Source organism: Hyla sarda, chromosome 1, assembly GCF_029499605.1.
Source record: "Hyla sarda isolate aHylSar1 chromosome 1, aHylSar1.hap1, whole genome shotgun sequence".
Classification (NCBI taxonomy): Eukaryota; Metazoa; Chordata; class Amphibia; order Anura; family Hylidae; genus Hyla; species Hyla sarda.
The window spans coordinates 908916-935036 of record NC_079189.1 but is presented as its reverse complement, the minus strand read 5'-3'; the positions used below and the strand labels follow the sequence as shown (position 1 = coordinate 935036).

General features: G+C 41.5%; 2 protein-coding genes across 7 annotated transcripts; both read right to left on the bottom strand.

The window, feature by feature from the left end:
• Positions 1-386: 386 nt before the first annotated feature.
• Positions 387-6267, bottom strand: LOC130299763 (gastrula zinc finger protein XlCGF17.1-like). Its single transcript, XM_056551490.1, has 2 exons — positions 6092-6267; positions 387-1586 (listed from the first exon to the last, which is right to left on the bottom strand). The coding sequence occupies exons 1-2, from the start codon at positions 6265-6267 to the stop codon at positions 632-634; spliced, it is 1131 nt and encodes a 376-aa protein (XP_056407465.1). The 3' UTR covers positions 387-631.
• On the bottom strand, positions 1450-24676 carry LOC130280068 (zinc finger protein 605-like). 6 transcript variants are annotated; one of them, XR_008846026.1, is made up of 10 exons: positions 24495-24676; positions 16450-16594; positions 15033-15212; positions 14629-14755; positions 14440-14531; positions 13634-13712; positions 13435-13526; positions 13197-13305; positions 6092-11037; positions 1450-1898 (listed from the first exon to the last, which is right to left on the bottom strand). XR_008846026.1 is itself a non-coding variant. In XM_056528760.1 (9 exons), the coding sequence occupies exons 2-9, from the start codon at positions 16525-16527 to the stop codon at positions 9185-9187; spliced, it is 2610 nt and encodes an 869-aa protein (XP_056384735.1). In that variant the 5' UTR covers positions 16528-16594; positions 21576-21720; the 3' UTR covers positions 5924-9184. The 6 variants fall into 6 exon arrangements, 1 of the variants encoding a protein (XP_056384735.1); XR_008846018.1 differs by lacking the exon at positions 24495-24676 and adding an exon at positions 21576-21720; XR_008846020.1 differs by lacking the exon at positions 24495-24676 and adding an exon at positions 21576-21636 and having other exon boundaries at positions 16450-16616.
• Between the last annotated feature and the right edge of the window lie 1445 nt (positions 24677-26121).

Genomic DNA, 26121 nt, shown 5'->3' with positions numbered 1-26121 from the left:
ATGACAGTGGAGAAGATTTGCCAAACTTTGGCGCAAAAAGACACTGCGCCAAAGTATTGCGCCAAAGTTACGTTAAAAAAAGACATATAAATCCTTTGATAAATACCCCCCATTGACACCATATTACTCCGGCTGTATTAGAAACATATATCTTAGCTTAAACTATGGTGTCACTCCATTCTTTCATGTCCATTCGCACTCACATCCCCGTTTGTCACATTCCACAGATGATCCACACCCTGAACTTTACTTTTTTGCCCCCCCCTCCCCTCCTTTCCTCTGTATAAAAGGTATGTAGACTCGTCATTACTAATCTTAAAATCAAGATCCCACCCCCCCCCCCCCCCCCCCAAAAAAAAAAAAAGAAAAAAATACGCCTGGGAAAACTGGGATGTAAAGCTCATGTTTACTTTATTCACAATATTTAAATAAAAATATTTGAGCAAATAAACATCACAATGTCCTCTTCCCTGTGTGACTTCTCTCATGTCTGACAAGATTTGATTTACCTGTAAAGCATTTTCAACATTCTGAACATGAATATGGCTTCTCTCCTGTGTGAGTTCTCTGATGTGTGACAAGACTATGTTTACTTGGGAAACATTTCCCACATTCTAAACATAAAAATGGCTTATCGCCTGTGTGAGTTCTCTGATGTAAAACAAGATGTGCTTTTAGCTGTAAAACATTTCTCACATTCGGAACATGAAAATGGCTTCTCTCCTGTGTGAATTCTCTCATGTGTAACAAGACTTTGTTTACTTGGGAAACATTTCTCACATTCGGAACATGAAAATTGCTTCTCTCCTGTGTGAATTTTCTCATGTGTAACAAGATTTGATTTACTTGAGCAACATTTCCCACATTCTAAACATGAAAATGGCTTCTCTCCTGTGTGAGTTCTCTCATGTCTAACAAGATGGAATTTATCTCTAAAACATTTTCCACATTCTGAACATGAATGTAGATTCTGTGAAAATGGCTTCTCCCCTGTGTGAGTTCTCTCATGTCTAACACGCATAGATTTACTTATGAAACATTTCCCACATTCTGTACATGAATATGGCTTCTCTCCTGTGTGACTTCTCCCATGTATAACAAGATATGATCTAGTTGTGAAACATTTTCCACACTCTGAACATAAAAATGGATTCTCTCCTGTGTGACTTCTCTCATGTATAACAAGCTCTGCTTTAATTGTAAAACATTTCCCACATTCTAAACATGAAAATGGCTTCTCCCCTGTGTGAATTCTCTCATGTCCAGCACGCAGAGGTTTACTTATGAAACATTTCCCACATTCTGAACATGAATATGGCCTCTCTCCTGTGTGACTTCTCTCATGTATAACAAGATTTTCTTTCCATAAAAAACATTTCCCACATTCTGAACATGAAAATGGCTTCTCTCCTGTGTGAGTTCTCTGATGTTGAACAAGACCTGATTTACTTGGGAAACATTTTTCACATTCTGAACATGAATATGGCTTCTCTCTTGCGTGAATTCTCTCATGTGTAATAAAAGCTGATGGACTTGTACAGCGTTGCCCACATTTTGAACACACATACAGCTTCTTTCTTGAGTGACTTTTTTATTGCATAACAAGAGCTGATCTTTTTGTAAATTGTTTCCCACATTCATCACAATAGAAACCTTTCCCATGATCCTGATCTGTCCTTGTGGTAACAATGTGTGGTTGGTCAGGAGAAGGTTCCCCATGATCAGGTGGATTATTATAGGATAGATCTGGATGGACATTAGGGGTAAGGAGGTCTTCTCCTGAGGAGCGCTCCATGATCTCTCTATCTTGTCCTGAGGAGCGCTCCATGATCTCTCCATCTTGTCCTGAGGAGCGCTCCATGATCTCTCCATCTTCTCCATCACATCATCTTCATTTTCTGTTTAAAAAAAAAAAAAAGAATCAAAAAATTTAAATGAAAGTTTTTATTTTTCTGAGAAGTAGAGAAATTTCTATTGGGCAGGAAACACACACACAGTTTTTTTCATGCAGTTTATGGAGTAGACTCCGCCTTGTTTCCGGTCATAAGACCACATTTACATATAAAAAAATATTGGTGCAACGAAATGAAAACTTTTGTCCAAAACCGAAAATTTAGGATTGTGCTTGGCTGAAACTCAAAATTGAATATGACTTGCCCCTCCCACTTTTCTTTTGTTAACCCCTTCCCGCAGATGGACCTATATATACATTAGCACTGCCTTGTCGCAAATAGACGCTCGTTCACGATTGGCGGCAGGAGTCGGCTGCCCCGTATTGCTGCGCTCTAATCCAGACAGTGTGACCGCAGCATCGATCAGGGCGACAGAGAACGTAAGCTCCCTCCAATCCTACAATGTGATCGTGGGGTCCTGATGGTAGCCATGGCAACCAAAGACCTCCAATCGACCTCTGGTTACCCGACTACAGAAACCAATCGGGCTCTGCATTGTAATGTATTATAAGTGTCAAGTCTCCTAATGGGACAGTAAGAAAAACAAAAAAAAGTCAAAATTAAGTAAATATATAAAAATAAATAAATAGTTGAACAATAAATATAAAATAAATAAATATACACAATCCCCCTTTCCCGCCATTATAAATTATGTTTTTAGCCCCGAAAAATTTTATAGAAATTTTTGGTATAACAGCACCCTTAAAAAAATAAATAAATAATAAAGTATATAAATTAGGTATTTTGGGACCCCCAAGGCATCTGCATCTTGATAGAAAATATCCTAAATAACAGGAAGACCCCAAATACACACGGTGCTCTGTCATGTCGGAGGCCGGTGTCCTGGAGATCTAGGGCCACATATGGGATATTTCTAAATACGTCAGAATTAGGGGAATAAATGACGTATCGACAAGAAAAATTAACATTTTTGAATTCCAACTTCACTTTAATTTTTATTTCAATGAAACACCTAAAGGGTTAAAAAAAAAAACTCCCAAAATGTCATTTTGATTACGTTGAGGGGTGCAGTGTTTATAATGGGGGATTTATAGGGGTTCTAACATTCAGGCCCCTCAAATCTACTTTAGGACTGAACAGGTCCCTAAAAATATCTGATATCTAAAATTTAGAAAACTGTCGCCAAACTTCTAATCCCCGAAACATCCTAAAAAAGTAAAAGAACAAACAAATGAGGCGACATAAATAAGACAGATTGTAAATGGGAATTAATAACGAATTTATGGGGCAGGACGATCTTTATTACATGTAGAGAAGCTGGAATTCAGAAAAAATTCTAACACTTCCAATTTTTTTTCAAAATTTTGGCCTTTTTAATTTTACATTTTTTTTTTGAAACTGTAATATTTATTAAAGATTTTCACAAAAGAAAACAGGAGCGCACTAAAGCGCAATCAAAGCATAACCCGGGACGCAGCCCAGTACATACCGTATTTTTCGCCCTATAGGACGCACCAGTATATAAGACGCACCCAATTTTAAAGGTGCAAAATCTAGAAAAAAAAAAAGATTCTGCACCTAACAGTGATCTTCAACCTGCGGACCTCCAGATGTTGCAAAACTACAACTCCCAGCATGCCCGGACAGCCGTTGGCTGTCCGGGCATGCTGGGAGTTGTAGTTTTGCAACATCTGGAGGTCCGCAGGTTGAAGACCACTGGTATAGGAGGTAGTACTCACCTGTCCGCGCCGCTCCGGACCCGTCACCGCTGCCCTGGATGTCGCCCTCCATCGCTCTCTCCGCGTCCCCGTGGTGTCCCTGACGCTCCGGACGTCTTCTTCCCCGGGATCCATGCTCTCCGTCACCGTCATCACGTCGCTACGCACGCTGCTCCTATTGGATGACGGGACGGCGTGCACGACGACGTGATGACGTCGAAGGAGAGCGCCGGCCATGCAGGGGATCCCGGCACGGAGCAGACACCGAGGAGGCAGGTAAGGTCCCTCCCGGTGTCCTGTAAGCTGTTCGGGACGCCGCGATTTCACCGCGGCGGTCCCGAACAGCCCAACTGAGCAGCCGGGTTAGTGTCACTTTCCCTTCAGACGCGGCGGTCAGCTTTGATCGCCGCGTCTGAAGGGTTAACACAGGGCAACACCATAGGGGACTATTCATAGCAATACCATGATTGCTAATACTGATCTGTATAGGACATAGAACAGATCAGTATTATCGGCGATCTTCTAGTATTGTCTGCTCGATCACAGACCAGAGCAGGAGACGCCGGGAGCCGGACGGAGGAAGGAGAGGGGACCTCCGTGCGGCGGTATGAATGCTCGGATCCCCGCAGCAGCGCTGCGGGCGATCCGATCATTCATTCAAATCGCGCACTGCCGCAGATGCCGGGATCTGTATTGATCCCGGCACCTGAGGGGTTAATGGCGGACGCCCGCGAGATCGCGTTCGTCGGCCATTGCCGGCGGGTCCCTGGCTGCGATCAGCAGCCGGGATCAGCCGCGCATGACACGGGCATCGCTCCGATGCCCGCGGTTATGCACAGGACGTAAATGTACGTCCTGGTGCGTTAAGTACCACCTCACCAGGACGTACATTTACGTCCTGCGTCCTTAAGGGGTTAAAATTATTGTTCTTCAAGATCACTGTTATTGAGTCTCATTTCCATAAAAAGGATATCAGATGTTAGAGCTCTAGATGTTTCTCGAAGACAATTTATCCCTACTGGAGTTCTTTTTCCCATATATAGAAGAACAAAAACAAATCTCCATTCAGTTTTCTATCCTGAGTTCCCACTTCATGAACAATTATGTGTTGTTCGCTGTCTTAAAGTATAAAAACAAAAGACAGCTCCCTTGCTAAATCCTAATTCAAATCAATTACTTTTATCCTTTTTGCAAACCACATCTTCCTGTTTCTTCAACTACTTTAGCTAGATAGGTGAAACAAAATGTATTTAGCAGGAATAGGTGTATCTCATTTTGGAGCCCACTCTACTAGAGGAGCCATGTCCACCAAATTAAGCCAAGCAGGTGGATCTCTTTCAGACATCATGAAAGCAGCGGTCTAGTCTTCCAAATTAAAAAAGAAAACCACAATTTAGCAAATTTTGGAAGGTTTTGTTTTCACGCCGTACAATTTACGGTAAAAATGACGTGTTCTTTATTCTGTGGTTCAATACGATTAAAATGATAAAAATGCAATAGAAATTGTGTAGCTCACTCAGCCAGCTGACTCGAGGTTAACTGTGTAGGTCTATATCCCACAGACCTAAAAACATGTAGGAGGTTATATATAAAGTATAAAAATATGGAAACCAGTCCTCAAGAGTTAGTGAATTTGGAAAATAGAGAATGATAAAATAATAAGAAAAAAAAAAGAGATAAAATTGCTGATTATGGTATTTGTGAAATATTCCTGGGGTATATACTTTAATGGAGTACCCGAATTAAGGTTGGAAACAAAATAAATTGAAAATATTAAATCACATTTATTTAGTTAAAGGGGTACTCCGGAGGAAAAACATTTTTTTTTTCTTTTTTAAATCAACTGGTGCCAGAAAGTTAAACATATTTGTAAATTACTTCTATTAAAAAATCTTAATCCTTCCAGTACTTATTAGCTGCTGAATGCTGTAGAGGAAATTCCTTTCTTTTTGGAACACTGATGACATCATGACCACAGTGCTCTCTGCTGACATCTCTGTCCATTTTAGCAACTGTGCTAAGGGCAGCAGTGTGGCTTAATGGTTAGCACTGCTGCCTTGCAGTGCTGGGGCCTTGGGTTCAAATCCCACTAAGGACAACAATAGATATAGACTTATTATTATAATATCGTCAGCAGAGGGCAGTGTGTTCGTGATGTCATCAGAGAGCATTCCAAAAAGAAAAGAATTTCCTCTGTAGTATTCAGCAGCTAATAAATACAGGAAGGATTAAGATTTTTTAATAGAAGTAATTTACAAATACGGTATGTTTAACTTTCTGGCACCAGTTGATTTAAAAAAGAAAAAAAAAAATGTTTTTCCACCGGAGTACCCCTTTAAGATACAATATTGATGTGTAGAATTAATGTGCCAGGTCATTCCCAGTGTATAGGAGATGTTTAACAGGAAGCTGTAATAGTCATAGAGTGGTACCTGTAGTCCGCAATGGAGTGTAACTCACCATCTTAGCAGGATGTGCTGCGGCAAAGATGTTAGTCGGAGTTGGCACGGAGTGACGTCCGGCCTCGGGATAATATCTCCAGCAGGGTGCAGGTGGGCATGGATGTGCGTCCGGCCGAAGTAATCCTGGATGGTGTGGACAGGGACCTGGACTTGGAAGTAAACTGGCGTCCTCATGTTGGATCGCGCGCGCGATCTCAGTAGCGGTTTCCATATATAACTTTTTATATATAACCTCCTACGATTAGAATGATACCCATGATTATATACTTTTCTATTATTATTGCGCTTAAAAAAATTGCAAACATTTTAACCAAATTAGTACGTTTAAAATCCTTCTATTTTGACGACCTATAACTTTTTCATTTTTCCGTATAAGCAGCGGTATGAGGGCTCATTTTTTGCGCCATGTTCTGTGCTTTTTATTGATACCACATTTGTGTATATAAAACTTTTATTATTATTATTTTATAATAAAATGTGACAAAAAAAGCAGCAATTCAGAGTTTTTTTTCTGTTCACAGTACAGGATGAATAACATTATATTTTAGTAGTTCGGACATTTCGCACACGGCAATACCAAATATGCAGCGCTGCGGGCGATCCAATCATCCATTTAAAGTACTGCACTGCCACAGATGCTGTGATCTGTATATATCATGGCATCTGAGCAGTTAATGGCGGACATCCACGTGATCCCGGATGTCCGCCATTACCGGCGGGTCCCTGGCTGCTGATAGCAGCCGGGACCTGCCGCAAGCACCGTTCCGGTGCTCGTGGTCATGGCGGATCGTAAATGTATGCCATGGTGCGTTAAGTACCACGGTACCATGATGTACATTTACGTCAATTGTCGTTAAGGGGTTAAACAAGCATAATGGGAGCCTCCTCATCTTGTAATAAAATTGGAGATTTTCCTATTCTTGGTGATGAAAAATATAGATTTTATTAGATAGGAGGCGAACATTATCCACTTTTATCCCTACCCTAAGCTATTGTTCAACTTTTTCCAGTTGATAACACTGCGATAACACATCCTAGATCTGAATGAACTGCTGACACACTCCAGCCACATGAGGTCCAGCATTGTCTTGTATTAGGAGGAACCCAGGGCCAACCGCACCAGTATATGGTCTCACAAGGAGTCTGAGGATCTCATCTCAGTACCTAATGGCAGTCAGGCTACCTCTGGCAAGCACATGGAGGGCTGTGTGGCCCCCCAAAGAAATGCCACCCCACACCATTACTGACCCACCACCAAATCGGTCATGCTGCAGCATGTTGCAGGCAGCAGAACATTCTCCACGGCGTCTCCAGACTTTGTCCCATGTGCTCAGTTTGAACCTGTTTTCATCTGTGAAGAGCACAGGGCGCCAGAGGCGATTTTGCCAATCTTGGTGTTCTCTGGGAAATGCCAAACATCTTGCACGGTGTTGGGCTGTCAGCACAACCCCCACCTGTGGACGTCAGGCCCTCATACCACCCTCATGGAGTCTGTTTCTGACCGTTTGCACATTTGTGGCCTGCTGGAGGTCATTTTGCAGGGCTCTGGCAGTGATCCTCCTTGCACAAAGGCGGAGGTAGCGGTCCTGTTGCTGGGTTAATACCCTCCTACGGCCTCCTCCACGTCTCCTGATGTACCGGCCTGTTTCCTGGTAGCGCCTCCATGCTCTGGACACTACGCTGACAGACACAGCAAACCTTCTTTTCACAGCTCGCATTGATGTACCATCCTGGATGAGCTGCACTACCCGAGCCACTTGTGTGGGTTGTAGACTCAGTCTCATGCTACCACTAGAGTGAAAGCACTGCCACCATTAAAAAGTGACCAAAACATCAGCCAGGAAGCATAGGAACTGGGAATTGGTCTGTGGTCACCACCTACTCCTTTATTGGGGGTGTCTTGCTTATTGCCTATAATTTCCACCTGTTGTCTGTTCCATGTGAAATTGTCAATCAGTGTTCTTCCTGAGTGGACAGTGGGATCTCACAGAAGTGTCATTGACTTGGAGTTACATTGTGTTATTTAAGTGTTCACATTACTTTTTTGAGCAGTGTTTATATTTTGGACTTTTATAGTCCTTTTTCCCTATTATATATATTTGTTTAGAATTAGTTTTTAATTTTTTTCCTAGGATCAACGAAGAGAAAGACTGTTACCTGTGCATACCTTTATATTACCTGTACTGTCTGATGATTGGCTACTGTTCATACCTAATTTACATATTGTCATTTTTTTTCTCTCTAAATGTTATCTATTAACCCTTGCTGCTATATTTACCAGTAAAGAAGAGATGGCATAATGTTCACCTCCTGTCTTTAATTAAATCTACATTTTCTGTCACCAAGGATAGGAAAATCTCCAATTATTTTGAGTCCTTAAGGGGTTACATTTTTATTGGGGGAGGGAGTTTTTCACTTTTGTATTTTTTTCTTTTTGAAGATTTATTCTTCACTTTTTAGCCCCCCCCCCCCCAGATTATAGCAATAGTCAGATTGATTTCTACATCATACGTACAAAAATAACAATGTCATATCTCCACCTATATACACATATCAATATATATATATAGTAACATTAAACCACTTTACATTAAATCCCCAAGATTACAAGAAGAGGGGAGAGGGGGGAGAGATGGAGGGGAAAAAAATACTTGAGATGGAGAAAAAAAAACTAATTTCATCTATTCCAGACTCTGTAGAATCTCTCATTGATGTTTAATGTCTCAGTTGTCTTAGGTCTACCAGGTTCTGCTTTAGTTGTGAAACATTTTCTACATTTTCAACATGAATGTGGCTTCGCTCCTGTGTGACTTCTCTCATGTCCAACAAGACCTGAACTACATATAAAGCATATCCCACATTCTGAATATGATTGTGACTTCTCTCATCTCTAACAAGATGGGATTTCTGTAAAAAAAAAAAAAAAATCCCACATTCTGAACATGAATACGGCTTCTATCCTCTCACGTATAACAAGATATAATTTATTTAAGAAACATTTCCCACATTCTGAACTTTAAAATGACTTTTCTCCTGTGTGAGTTATCTGATGTCCTTCAAGATCCGCTTTAGTTATGTAACATTTTATACATTATGAACATGAAAATGCCTTTTGACCAGTGTGACATCTCTCATGTCTACGCAGATGTGATTTACGTATAAACCATTTCCCACATTGTGAACATGAATACGGCTTTTCTCCTGTGTGAATTCTCTCATGCTTAACAAGCTCTGATTTAGTTGTAAAACATTTACTACATTCTAAACATGAATATGGCCTCTCTCCTGTGTGACTTCTTCTATGTATAACAAGATCTGATTTAGCTGTAAAACATTTCTCACATTCTGAACATGAAAATGGCTTTTCTCCTGTGTGAGTTCGCTGATGTCTAACAAGATCTGAATGATCTCTAAAACATTTCCCACATTCTGAACATGAAAATGGCTTCTCTCCTGTGTGACTTCTCACATGTCTAACAAGATCTGATTTAGCTGTAAAACATTTCTTACATTCTGAACATGAAAATGGCTTATCTCCTGTGTGACTTCTCTCATGTCTAACAAGCTCTCCTTTAGTTCTAAAACATTTCCCACATTCTAAACATGAAAATGGCTTCTCTCCTGTGTGAGTTCTCTGATGTCTTTCGAGATCTGCTTTACTTATAAAACATTTCATACATTCTGAACATGAAAATGGCTTCTCTCCTGTGTGACTTCTCTCATGTAGAACAAGCTCTCCTTTAGTCCTAAAACATTTCCCACATTCTAAACATGAAAATGGCTTCTCTCTTATGTGAGTTCTCTGATGTCTTTTAAGCTCTGCTTTAGTTATAAAACATTTCATACATTCTGAACATGAATGTGGCTTCTCTCCTGTGTGACTTCTCTCATGTCTAACAAGATGCGATTTACAAGCAAAACATTTATCACATTCTGAACATGAATACGGCTTCTCTCCTGTATGAGTTTTCTCATGTCTAACAAGATGCGATTTACATGTAAAACATTTATCACATTCTGAACATGAATGTAGCTTCTCTCCTGTGTGAATCCTCTCATGTAACACAAGAAGTGATTTATGTTTAAAGCATTTCCCACATTCTGAGCATGAATGTGGCTGCTCTACTGTGTGACTTCTCTCATGTCTAACCAGATGCGATTTAGATGAAAAATATTTATCACATTCTGAACATGAATACGGCTTCTCTCCTGTGTGAGTTCTCTCATGTCTAACAAGATGCGATTTACATGTAAAACATTTATCACATTCTGAACATGAATGTAGCTTCTCTCCTGTGTGAATCCTCTCATGTAACACAAGAAGTGATTTATGTTTAAAGCATTTCCCACATTCTGAACATAAATATGGCTTCTCTACTGTATGAGTTCTCTCATGTATAGTAAGATCTGATTGCCTTAAACAGCATTGTCCACAATCTGAACACACATACAGCTTCTTTCTGTGTGTAACAATGTGTGGTTGGTCAGGAGAAGGTTCCTCATGATCAGGTGGATTATTATAGGATAGATCTGGATGGACATTAGGGGTAAGGAGGTCTTCTCCTGAGAAGCGCTCCATGATCTCTCCATCTTGTCCTGAGGGACGCTCCATAATCTCTCCATCTTCTCCTGAGGAGCGCTCCATGATCTCTCCATCTTCTCCTGAGGAGCGCTCCATGATCTCTCCATCTTGTCCTGAGGAGCGCTCCATGATCCCTCCATCTTCTCCTGAGGAGCGCTCCATGATCTCTCCATCTTGTCCTGAGGAGCGCTTCATGATCTCTCCATCTTGTCCTGAGGAGCGCTTCATGATCTCTCCATCTTGTCCTGAGGAGCGCTTCATGATCTCTCCATCTTGTCCTGAGGAGCGCTTCATGATCTCTCCATCTTCTCGTTTATTATTCAGGGATAACAGGACGTTTCCCTCATTCTTACTGGGATTTCCTATTGGGAAATAAAATAACAGAATCCATTTTTATCCCAACTACAAAGTAAAGGAATTGATAACATTTCTATTGGGCAGGAAACACAAACAAGTTTTTTTTTCATGCAGTTTATGGAGTAAACTCCGCCTAGTTTCAGACCATTAGGGTCACATGACCACATTTACATATATAACAACAAGTATCCATCACATCCCCATACAACATATATATTATACTGTCTGCAAAAGAAGAAGAGAAAAACCCCAATCTACAAGACCCTGAATCATTCTGTATATACAGGTAATAACACGATTGTTTCTGAAGCCTTTACCTGCATCGGATTCTGTTGTTTTTGTTATTATAGTTCTGAAATTTGTTAACCCTTTGATTCTCGATTCTGTACCTTTGCTGTCCTCTTGGATTTCTGATCCGACTTGTTTACTATCCTTTCTGTTTGTTTGTCTCTCTCCGTTATTGTATTTAGTGCGTGTTAACCCACTGTGTTCTGTTTCTCTCTGACCTTACTGTATTGCTGTAGTTTGTTATTTTGACCTGTAATGTCCCTGCACTGATTCAGAGTAGGGATCGTCTTCTAGTTGTGGAGTCGCTGTTTAGGGAAAGTATAAAATAGACAGGGACGGGTTCGGGCTGAGAATTAGAGAGCTCTGTATCCCTGCCCGTATGTGACGCCCATTTCTTATTCTGCTGGAGGGATGGACTTCTTATAAATCTCAAATTCCATGAAGGAAACTTCTGAATTGAATCAATCTGTGTGAATAATGGCCGATCCTGATCATTGGGGGATGTAATACCTATTGTTGGACTTTCTTAGGGGTCTTCTCCCTCCGGACACATTACATCCTCTGATAGACGCCATTTCTCCCCTTTCTCCTGACTCTGGAGAAGATCTGTGAGATTTGCTGTGAATGACCCAAAAGGGGTAAAAGACAAACACAGGAGACCTCATGGGGTCATACCAGGCAAAAAACCCAAATCCAATCTATCGGCCCCTGTGTGGCTGCTCAGAGCGGCGTATTGCTGCTGCGAGCAGGCCGGGGGCGGGGAAGGCAGCTGGACGCACACTATGGGACGGGTCACCGGCGGATCCACATTGTAAAATTTGCTGTGGATCCTTTACGTGTGACACTACCCTTACACCGATTCAGTACATTAGTTCAGCCGCTCATCACATCTGGTGACCACAAATACTGCCCCTAGTGTTATACCTGGAGCATGACAGGATCCATAGATGAACCTGGAGAGGATCTCTATATAGTCACCTCCCTCAGGTCCTGACTATACATAACACAGGGGATCACTGGGGCCTGAAGGGTTAATGTAATGTAGATCTAAGGTGGAGCCTCCCCTGAAGACACCTCTGAATTCCCTCTGTAATCCATTATTACATACCTGGGGTAACACCTCCTGGCATTATTACATACCCGGGACAACACCTCCTGGCATTATTACATACCCGGGACAACACCTCCTGGCATTATTACATACCCGGGACAACACCTCCTGGCATTATTACATACCCGGGACAACACCTCCTGGCATTATTACATACTCGGGACAACACCTCCTGGCATTATTACACACCTGGGACAACACCTCCTGGCATTATTACACACCTGGGACAACACCTCCTGGCATTATTACATACCCGGGACAACACCTCCTGGCATTATTACATACTCGGGACAACACCTCCTGGCATTATTACACACCTGGGACAACACCTCCTGGCATTATTACATACCCGGGACAACACCTCCTGGCATTATTACACACCCGGGACAACACCTCCTGGCATTATTACACACCCGGGACAACACCTCCTGGCATTATTACACACCTGGGACAACACCTCCTGGAATTATTACACACCTGGGACAACACCTCCTGGAATTATTCCATACCTGGGACAACACCTCCTGGCATTATTACATACCTGGGATAACACCTCCTGGAATTATTACATACCTGGGACAACACCTCCTGGAATTATTACACACCTGGGACAACACCTCCTGGAATTATTACACACCTGGGACAACACCTCCTGGAATTATTACATACCTGGGACAACACCTCCTGGCATTATTACATACCTGGGATAACACCTCCTGGAATTATTACATACCTGGGACAACACCTCCTGGAATTATTACATACCTGGGATAACACCTCCTGGAATTTCCTCCTTCACTTCCCTCATACACGGGTGATGGCCCCTCATCCTCTCTTCTTCATCCTCCACTTTATTATTAGTCAGATCTCCCCCCTGATGTGACATATAGAACAATTCACTACAATACAGCAGACAGGAGGAGCAACAGAGACCCCCAAAATCTATCCCCACATCTATGACAGCAGGACCCCCCTATAGAGATATAGGATCAGCCTCATCTACCTGATGCTTCTCTGGGACATTTCCCTCTGGACAGTCCTGGGAATACAGAGGACAGGGACACCTCTCGGGTGGATTTCTATCAATGACTCCATCTGTAGGGAACACACAGTGATGAATAGATTATTCCATGTGATGATCAGATGATGGGTGTAGTAGTATCTAGGAGACCCTCCACCAATAAAAGTCTCCCCCTCCTTACACTGCTGATCGGACCCCAAATCCGTCTCCTCTTCTGGTTCAACTTTAACCTCAACCTTAATATCCATCAGATCTTCACCCTAAAGAGGAAAAATAAAAACCAGAAAAAGAAAAAACAAACAAAATAAAAGGTGGCTCCCGAATTCCATTATAACCTGGGGGGGCACACGGCCCCATGGTCCCCAGTATACATGTCCCCCCCCCCTCCTCCTTATTTCCTTCTTCCCCTTTATCTCCACAGGTTGTTTTCCTCAGTTATTCTGCCCGGTAACAGCTGTTCTGCTGAGAGATGGATTCCTGCTTCTGATTGGAGGATCAGATTCTGCCCGGTAACCATGATCTTCTGCCCAGCGATGCTCCAGCCCAACAACAGCATTCTGATTGGCTGGAGGCCCATTGGCGGGAAAAGTATTTCCCTTCTATACTGGGCTGTGGTGTCTCCAGCTCAGTCACCTGTGGGAAGATTAGAAGAAGCCCCGCCCTCCCCCTTTTATTTCACTTTCCTTTCCATCACAATGTTTTATAGAAGAGGTAAGTGACCCGAGAAGTCATGGGGGACATGTCTATTATTATATCTTATTGTGGTTCTGGGATTTTATTACTATGACTTTGGTTTGAGGATTTGGTATTTTGATCATAGTTATTCATTTATTCTTGCATGAGCAGAGTCGGGGGCCAGGCAGGAGATCGTGGGGGTCCCTACCCAGATCACATGGAGTTCCCCTTTAATTCAGGTGGGACCTATGGTGCATGATCAGGGGTTCAATCACTTTATGGCCATATTTTGGAGACTTTAACGCCATCTACCTGATGCTTCTCTGCGACATTTCCCTCTGGACAGTCCTGGGAATACAGAGGGCGGGGACACCTCTCGGGTGGATTTCTATCAATGACTCCATCTGTGGGGAACACACAGGGAATGAATACATCAGAGCTGGATAGATTTCTATGTTACTAGGTAGTGAGAGTGATATCTATATATATGTCTCTTCTTACCTTGTGATGTGAGGGGCCGGTGATCCTCCATCATGACTATGTCCTGGTACAGATCCTTGTGTCCTTCTACATACTCCCACTCCTCCATGGAGAAATAGACCGCCACATCCTGACACCTTATAGGAACCTGACACACAATGATACCGTCATCACCAGACCCCTCTATTACTGTATAATGTCCCAGCAGTGTCACCTCTCTAATCACCAGACCCCTCCATTACTGTATAATGTCCCAGCAGTGTCACCTCTCTAATCATCACCAGACCCCTCCATTACTGTATAATGTCCCAGCAGGGTCACCTCTCTAATCACCAGACCCCTCCATTACTGTATAATGTCCCAGCAGTGTCACCTCTCTAATCACCAGACCCCTCCATTACTGTATAATGTCCCAGCAGGGTCACCTCTCCAGTCAGCAGCTCAGTGATCCTGTGGATGAGTCCCAGAATCTTCTCTTCATGTATCAGTGAGTGAGGTGAAGGCTCTGTGATGGGGCCCCGGGCCCTGCTCCGTCCTCCTGACTTATGGAGATGGCTGCTGGGGGCCACACACTCCCCCCATGTCTTCTTCACTATGGTGTAATCCTGTGTATGGAGAGAGACAATGAGGGGACTGACCCCAGTATTCCTCCCCCACTACAAAGAAGAGATTGTGCCCCCTGTATAGAGCTCTAGTGAGCACATCTGGAATATTGGGGTCAGTTCTGGAGACCTCCCCTACAAAGAGACATCCAGAACATAGAGCGGCTCCAAAGATGGGGGACAACAATGGTGGAAATGTAGATGGGGACAACAATGGTGGAAATGTAGATGGGGACAACAATGGTGGAAATGTAGATGGGGGACCAACAATGGTGGAAATGTAGATGGGGACCAACAATGGTGGAAATGTAGATGGGGGGACAACAATGGTGGAAATGTAGATGGGGGGACAACAATGGTGGAAATGTAGATGGGGGGACAACAATGGTGGAAATGTAGATGGGGGGACAACAATGGTGGAAATGTAGATGGGGGGACAACAATGGTGGAAATGTAGATGGGGGGGACAACAATGGTGGAAATGTAGATGGGGGGACCACATTGGTGGAAATGTAGATGGGGGGACCACAATGGTGGAAATGTAGATGGGGGGACAACAATGGTGGAAATGTAGCTGGGGGGACAACAATGGTGGAAATGTAGCTGGGGGGACAACAATGGTGGAAATGTAGATGGGGGGACAACAATGGTGGAAATGTAGCTGGGGGACAACAATGGTGGAAATGTAGATGGGGGGGGACAACAATGGTGGAAATGTAGATGGGGGGGACAACAATGGTGGAAATGTAGATGGGGGGGGACAACAATGGTGGAAATGTAGATGGAGGACAACAATGGTGGAAATGTAGATGGGGGACAACAATGGTGGAAATGTAGCTGGGGGACAACAATGGTGGAAATGTAGATGGGGACAACAATGGTGGAAATGTAGATGGGGGACACAATGGTGGAAATGTAGATGGGGACAATAATGGTGGAAAGGTAGATGGAGGACAACAATGGTGGAAATGTAGATGGGGACAACAATGGTGGAAATGTAGCTGGGGGGGGACAACAATGGTGGAAATGTAGCTGGGGGACAACAATGGTGGAAATGTACATGGGGACAACAATGGTGGAAATGTAGATGGGGACAACAATGGAGGAAATGTAGATGGGGACAACAATGGAGGAAATGTAGATTGGGGACAACAATGGTGGAAATGTAGATGGGGACAACAATGGTGGAAATGTAGATGGGCGGGGCAACAATGGCGGAAATGTAGATGGGTCACCTCACCTCTCCGGTCAGCAGGTGGAGGATCTCCAAGGTGAAGTGTAATATTCTCTTAGTCATCTCATTCCTGTCCTTGTCCATCCTTGGGGGTCATTCAGGAGAAGAGGAGACAACTGGGCCAGCTGGAGGGAAATAGTCCTGCCGGGGCCTATATGGGAGAGGAAGGGGCCCTAAATCATGCAGGGGCCACATCATATGTCACATACACATCCTCACTTATTATATATATCATACAGGGATCACATCATATATCACATACACATCCTCACTTATTATATATATCATACAGGGATCACATCATATATCACATACACATCCTCACTTATTATATATATTATACAGGGATCACATCATATGACACATACACATCCTCACTTATTATATATATCATACAGGGGTCACATCATATCACATACAAATCCTCACTTATTATATATATCATACAGGGATCACATCTTATATCACATACACATCCTCACTTATTATATATTATACAGGGGTCACATCATATATCACATACACATCCTCACTTATATATATCATAGAGGGATCACATCATATATCACATACACATCCTCACTTATATATATATCATACAGGGATCACATCATATATCACATACACATCCTCACTTATATATATCATAGAGGGATCACATCATATATCACATACACATCCTCACTTATATATATATCATACAGGGGGTCACATCATATATCACATACACATCGTCACTTATTATATATATATCATACAGGGATCACATCATATATCACATACACATCCTCACTTATTATATATATCATACAGGGATCACATCATATATCACATACACATCCTCACTTATTATATATATCATACAGGGATCACATCATATATCACATACACATCCTCACTTATTATATATATCATACAGGGATCACATCATATATCACATACACATCCTCACTTATTATATATATCATACAGGGATCACATCATATATCACATACACATCCTCACTTATTATATATATCATACAGGGATCACATCATATATCACATACACATCCTCACTTATATATATATCATACAGGGATCACATCATATATCACATACACATCCTCACTTATTATATATATCATACAGGGATCACATCATATATCACATACACATCCTCACTTATATATATATCATACAGGGATCACATCATATATCACATACACATCCTCACTTATTATATATATATATATATATATATATATCATACAGGGGTCACATCATATATCACATACACATCCTCACTTATTATATATATCATACAGGAATCACATCATATATCACATACACATCCTCACTTATTATATATATCATACAGGGGTCACATCATATATCACATACACATCATCACTTATTATATATATCATACAGGGATCACATCATATATCACATACACATCCTCACTTATTATATATATCATACAGGGATCACATCATATATCACATACACATCCTCACTTATTATATATATCATACAGGGATCACATCATATATCACATACACATCCTCACTTATTATATATATCATACAGGGATCACATCATATATCACATACACATCCTCACTTATATATATATCATACAGGGATCACATCATATATCACATACACATCCTCACTTATTATATATATATATATATATATATCATACAGGGGTCACATCATATATCACATACACATCCTCACTTATTATATATATCATACAGGAATCACATCATATGTCACATACACATCCTCACTTATTATATATATCATACAGAGGTCACATCATATATCACATATACATCCTCACATATATATATATCATACAGGGATCACATCATATGTCACATACACATCATCACTTATTATATATATCATACAGGGATCACATCATATATCACATACACATCCTCACTTATTATATATATCATACAGGGATCACATCATATATCACATACACATCCTCACTTATTATATATATATCATACAGGGATCACATCATATATCACATACACATCCTCACTTATTATATATATATTATACAGGGATCACATCATATGTCACATACACATCCTCATTTATTATATATCATACAGGGATCACATCATATATCACATACACATCCTCACTTATTATATATATATCATACAGGGACCACATCATATATCACATACACATCGTCACTTATATATATATCATACAGGGATCACATCATATATCACATACACATCCTCACTTATTATATATATCATACAGGGGTCACATCATATATCACATACACATCATCACTTATTATATATATCATACAGGGATCACATCATATATCACATACACATCCTCACTTATTATATATATATATCATACAGGGGTCACATCATATATCACATACACATCCTCACTTATTATATATATCATACAGGGATCACATCATATATCACATACACATCCTCACTTATTATATATATATCATACAGGGGGTCACATCATATATCACATACACATCCTCACTTATTATATACATCATACAGGGATCACATCATATATCACATACACATCCTCACTTATTATATATATCATACAGGGATCACATCATATATCACATACACATCCTCACTTATTATATATATTATACAGGGGTCACATAATATATCACATACACATCCTCACTTATATATATTATACAGGGATCACATCATATATCACATACACATCCTCACTTATTATATATATATCATACAGAGATCACATCATATATCACATACACATCCTCACTTATTATATATATTATACAGGGGTCACATCATATATCACATACACATCCTCACTTATTATATATATCATACAGGAACCACATCATATATCACATACACATCCTCACTTATTATATATATTATACAGGGGTCACATCATATATCACATACACATCCTCACTTATTATATATATTATACAGGGGTCACATCATATATCACATACACATCCTCACTTATTATATATATTATACAGGGGTCACATCATATATCACATACACATCCTCACTTATTATATATATTATACAGGGATCACATCATACATCACATACACATCCTCACTTATTATATATATATCATACAGAGATCACATCATATATCACATACACATCCTCACTTATTATATATATATCATACAGAGATCACATCATATATCACATACACATCCTCACTTATTATATATATTATACAGGGATCACATCATATATCACATACACATCCTCACTTATTATATATATATCATACAGAGATCACATCATATATCACATACACATCCTCACTTATTATATATATGTATATCATACAGGGGTCACATCATATATCACATACACATCCTCACTTATTATATATATCATACAGGGGTCACATCATATATCACATACACATCCTCACTTATATATATCATACAGGGACCACATAATATATCACATACACATCCTCACTTATATATATCATACAGGGACCACATAATATATCACATACACATCCTCACTTATTATATATCATACAGGGATCACATCATATATCACATACACATCCTCACTTATTATATATATATCATACAGGGATCACATCATATATCACATACACATCCTCACTTATATATATCATACAGAGATCACATCATATATCACATACACATCCTCACTTATTATATATATCATACAGGGATCACATCATATATCACATACACATCCTCACTTATTATATATATTATACAGGGGTCACATCATATATCACATACACATCCTCACTTATTATATATATATCATACAGGGATCACATCATATATCACATACACATCCTCACTTATTATATATATTATACAGGGGTCACATCATATATCACATACACATCCTCACTTATATATATCATACAGGGATCACATCATATATCACATACACATCCTCACTTATTATATATATTATACAGGGGTCACATCATATATCACATACACATCCTCACTTATTATATATATTATACAGGGGTCACATCATATATCACATACACATCCTCACTTATTATATATATTATACAGGGGTCACATCATATATCACATACACATCCTCACTTATTATATATATATCATACAGGGATCACATCATATATCACATACACATCCTCACTTATTATATATATTATACAGGGGTCACATCATATATCACATACACATCCTCACTTATATATATCATACAGGGATCACATCATATATCACATACACATCCTCACTTATTATATATATTATACAGGGGTCACATCATATATCACATACACATCCTCACTTATTATATATATTATACAGGGGTCACATCATATATCACATACACATCCTCACTTATTATATATATTATACAGGGGTCACATCATATATCACATACACATCCTCACTTATTATATATATTATACAGGGGTCACATCATATATCACATACACATCCTCACTTATATATATCATACAGGGATCACATCATATATCACATACACATCCTCACTTATTATATATATTATACAGGGGTCACATCATATATCACATACACATCCTCACTTATTATATATATATATATATATATATATATATATATATATATATATCATACAGGGATCACATCATATATCACATACACATCCTCACTTATTATATATATCATACAGGGGTCACATCATATATCACATACACATCCTCACTTATTATATATATCATACAGGGGTCACATCATATATCGCATACACATCCTCACTTATTATATATATATTATACAGGGATCACATCATATATCACATACACATCCTCACTTATTATATATATTATACAGGGGTCACATCATATATCAGGAGGATTTGCTCCATCACAAGCCGGTCTCGGGGTGTATAGAGGCCCCAATAAACCAAACCCTTCGCCTCTGGCCATAAGGCTTCTATAAGGTTCCAGGTGTAATGTCTCTTATCAGTGAAGTTATTAGGGGCCCCTGGAGCCCATATAGGTGATCACCCGGATATCAGCCGAGGAGCCATAAAACCGGTTGGTTCCTACAGGAATACCCGGGATACAGGGGGTGAAGAACCTGATGGGCGCACTCACCACTCACCAATATTCGCACAAAAAGTCGCACGGACCCAGAGTAAAAAAGCTTCATAAATGTCCTGATAAATCTCCAATATAACAAAATCCTCATGGAATCTTACCTCACACACTGCACCTCCTCCCAGCTGAGCCCCACCCACTCCTGTCACATGACCATCCTCACAGGTCCTTCACCACTAATCCCATCCTACTGCTGAGCCCCACCCACTCCTGTCACATGACCATCCTCACAGGTCCTTCACCACTAATCTTCTCCTACTGCTGAGCCCCGCCCACTCCTGTCACATGACCATCCTCACAGGTCCTTCACCACTAATCGTCTCCTACTGCTTAGCCCCGCCCACTCCTGTCACATGACCATCCGTACAGGTCCTTCACTACTAATCCTCTCCTACTGCTTAGCCCCGCCCACTCCTGTCACATGACCATCCTCACAGGTCCTTCACCACTAATCCTCTCCTACTGCTGAGCCCCACCCACTCCTGTCACATGACCATCCGTACAGGTCCTTCACTACTAATCCTCTTCTACTGCTTAGCCCCGCCCACTCCTGTCACATGACCAACCTCACAGGCCCTTCACTTCTAATCCTGCCCTACTGCTTAGCCCCGCCCACTCCTGTCACATGACCATTCTTACAGGTCCTTCACCACTAATCATATCCTACTGCTGAGCTCCGCCTACTCCTGTCACATGATCATCTTCACAGGTCCTTCACCTCTAATCTAAATGTACTGCTGAGCCCCGCCCACTCCTGTCACATGACTAACCTCACAGGTCCTTCACCTCTAATCATATCCTACTGCTGATAACACATTATTTGAGAGCTTCTCCCATATGGATTAAAAATACTTGGTTTAAAAAATTGGAAAGTATATTAAACAATCTTATATGGGGTGGAAAAAGAGTCAGGATCAAGAGTCAGTATCTGTACCATCCCTTAGAGGAAGGAGGGCCGGGTCTCCCTAATTTTCATCAATACTTCATAGCATCCCAAATAACATTGGTTATTCAAGAGCAACAAACACTGTTGGATTATTTGGGAAGGGGGTGAGAAATATGGGTCCATATTGGAGTGGATGGAGAGTGGGAGTTTGAAGAAGGGTGTAGAAGAGGAGAACGTAGCTAAAGATTTATTGGTACAAGTATGGGATAGTATGAAGTCAGCCACAGGGATAACGAGTAGTGTGTGGTGTACCCCCTTATGGGAAGATGAGAACTTCCCAGAAATAAAGAAAATCGCAGAATATGTGAATCGGGAAGATAAAGGAATTAGGTTGTTGGAGCAGGTTTGTACAAATGGGAAAATAATAGATTGGGAATGTCTGAGTGAACGCTTTAATCTAAAAAATACTAATTACTTTGGTTATGTACAGTGAAAAGACGCCTTGGGACAAGAAGAACCGAAAGGGAAATTAAAGGTAGAGTGTTATCACATTACAGAATATATTAAAAGTGCACGGGGGGGGGGGGGGAGAAAATAATGAGCACTTTATATAAAATGTTAGGTCAGAAGGGTTGGGAGGACGTACGGTTAGGACAGGCACTGGATATAGGTGGAATCACAGAAGAAGAGTGGAAACTGGTGTTAAAGAATATTAGAAGAACAACGATCAATGCAAATAATAGGGGGTCTTTCCTAATGTTAGTATCGGGCTCAGTACTCACCGCAAATTCTCTATAAAATTAATGTTAGGGAGAATGCACAATGCCCCAAGTGTGGGTTTGAGGGAAGTAATTGGTTACATATGATATGGAATTGTACAAAGTTGCTAAAATTTTGGAGTGTAGTGTTTGGAACTATTAAAGCTAGAATAGGGGGGGGGGGGTATTGCTCTTTGAACCTAAGGTCGCAATTTATGGACTAGGAACAATGGGAACTAAGCATACGGATCTTATACTTGGAGTAATTTGATTCTCAGGAAATGGTTGGCCCCAGCGGTTCCATCAAGGGAAGAATGGTTGGCCCCAGCGGTTCCATCAAGGGAAGAATGGTTGGCCCCAGCGGTTCCATCAAGGGAAGAATGGTTGGCCCCAGCGGTTCCATCAAGGGAAGAATGGTTGGCCCCAGCGGTTCCATCAAGGGAAGAATGGTTGGCCCCAGCGGTTCCATCAAGGGAAGAATGGTTGGCCCCAACGGTTCCATAAAGGGAAGAATGGTTGGCCCCAGCGGTTCCATCAAGGGAAGAATGGTTGGGAGGTATAAATAGGGTTAGAACTTATGAGTTGTTGTGGTTCAAGGACAGTGAAAGAAATAAAAAAAACGAGAATAAATGGCCGCCCTGGGAGAAAGGAGATAGTGAAAAGGAGAAAAGAGCAAGAGAGGAGGAAGGAAAGGAAGGAAGTTAAAGGAGAACTCCAGTGGTGACTCAGTGGTGAACAACTTATCCCCTATCCTAAGGATAGGGGATAAGTTTGAGATCGCGGGGGGTCCGACTGCTGGGGCCCCCTGCGATCTCCTGTACAGAGCCCCGACAGTCCGCGGGAAGGAGGCGTGTCGACCTCCGCACGAAGCGGCGGCCAACACGCCCCCTCAATACAACTCTATGGCAGAGCCGAAGCGCTGCCTTCATCAATCTCCGGCTCTGCCATTGAGATGTATTGAGGGGGCGTGTCGGCCGCCGCTTCGTGCGGGGGTCGACACCCACTATCTGGCCGGAGAGCCTGGGCCCTGTACAGAGAGATCGCAGGGGGCCCCAGCAGTCGGACCCCCGCGATCTCAAACTTATCCCCTATCCTTAGGATAGGGGATACGTTTTTCGCCACTGGACTACCCCTTTAATGGATTTCGGGCAGGCTGTCTTAAGGGGAGGGAAAAGGGAGGAGGTGGGGTTTTTTTTTTTTTTTTTCTTTTGTGATAATGATGTAAGCATTAATGGACTTTGTATGTATTCAATTTATAATAAAAAATAAAATATCCTACTGCTGAGCTCCGCCCACTCCAGTCACATGACCATCTTCACAGGTCCTTTATCACGATCTCTTCTATCTTGCTGAGCTCCAGTACCCCAGTAGTAAGGAGATTACATGAGGAGGAGGTTTGTTACAGTGTGTCACCCCAGTAGTAAGGAGATTACATGAGGAGGGGGTTTGTTACAGTGTGTCACCCCAGTAGTAAGGAGATTACATGAGGAGGAGGTTTGTTACAGTGTGTCACCCCAGTAGTAAGGAGATTACATGAGGAGGGGGTTTGTTACAGTGTGTCACCCCAGTAGTAAGGAGATTACATGAGGAGGAGGTTTGTTACAGTGTGTCACCCCAGTAGTAAGGAGATTACATGAGGAGGAGGTTTGTTACAGTGTGTCACCCCAGTAGTAAGGAGATTACATGAGGAGGAGGTTTGTTACAGTGTGTCACCCCAGTAGTAAGGAGATTACATGAGGAGGGGGTTTGTTACAGTGTGTCACCCCAGTAGTAAGGAGATAACATGAGGAGGGGGTTTGTTACAGTGTGTCACCCCAGTAGTAAGGAGATAACATGAGGAGGGGGTTTGTTACAGTGTGTCACCCCAGTAGTAAGGAGATAACATGAGGAGGGGGTTTGTTACAGTGTGTCACCCCAGTAGTAAGGAGATTACATGAGGAGGAGGTTTGTTACAGTGTGTCACCCCAGTAGTAAGGAGATTACATGATGAGGGTTGTTACAGTGTGTCACCCCAGTAGTAAGGAGATTACATGAGGAGGAGGTTTGTTACAGTGTGTCACCCCAGTAGTAAGGAGATTACATGGGGAGGAGGTTTGTTACAGTGTGTCACCCCAGTAGTAAGGAGATTACATGAGGAGGTTTGTTACAGTGTGTCATCCCAGTAGTAAGGAGATTACATGAGGAGGTTTGTTACAGTGTGTCACCCCAGTAGTAAGGAGATTACATGAGAGGGGGTTTGTTACAGTGTGTCACCCCAGTAGTAAGGAGATTACATGAGGAGGAGGTTTGTTACAGTGTGTCACCCCAGTAGTAAGGAGATTACATGAGGAGGAGGTTTGTTACAGTGTGTCACCCCAGTAGTAAGGAGATTACAGGAGGAGGAGGAGGTTTGTTACAGTGTGTCACCCCAGTAGTAAGGAGATTACATGTGGAGGAGGTTTGTTACAGTGTGTCACCCCAGTAGTAAGGAGATTACATGAGGAGGAGGTTTGTTACAGTGTGTCACCCCAGTAGTAAGGAGATTACATGTGGAGGAGGTTTGTTACAGTGTGTCACCCCAGTAGTAAGGAGATTACATGTGGAGGAGGTTTGTTACAGTGTGTCACCCCAGTAGTAAGGAGATTACATGAGAGGGGGTTTGTTACAGTGTGTCACCCCAGTAGTAAGGAGATTACATGTGGAGGAGGTTTGTTACAGTGTGTCACCCCAGTGGTACAGAACTTACATGAGGAGGAGGGTTGTTACAGTGTGTCACCCCAGTAGTAAGGAGATTACATGAGGAGGAGGTTTGTTACAGTGTGTCACCCCAGTAGTAAGGAGATTACATGAGGAGGAGGTTTGTTACAGTGTGTCACCCCAGTAGTAAGGAGATTACATGAGGAGGAGGTTTGTTACAGTGTGTCACC

Excerpts from the sequence above, each read along its gene's own strand:
- LOC130299763 (XM_056551490.1), bottom strand. The coding sequence starts at position 6,267 with ATGAGGACGCCAGTTTACTTCCAAGTCCAGGTCCCTGTCCACACCATC. Across the intron at positions 1,587-6,091 it reads CAGCACATCCTGCTAAGATG|TCACTCAAGAAAGAAGCTGT; the intron begins GTGAGTTACACT and ends GCAATAAAAAAG.
- LOC130280068 (XM_056528760.1), bottom strand. The coding sequence starts at position 16,527 with ATGGACAAGGACAGGAATGAGATGACTAAGAGAATATTACACTTCACC. Across the intron at positions 14,756-15,032 it reads CTGAGCTGCTGACTGGAGAG|GTTCCTATAAGGTGTCAGGA; the intron begins GTGACCCTGCTG and ends ATTGTGTGTCAG. Across the intron at positions 14,532-14,628 it reads CCGGCCCCTCACATCACAAG|ATGGAGTCATTGATAGAAAT; the intron begins GTAAGAAGAGAC and ends TGTTCCCCACAG.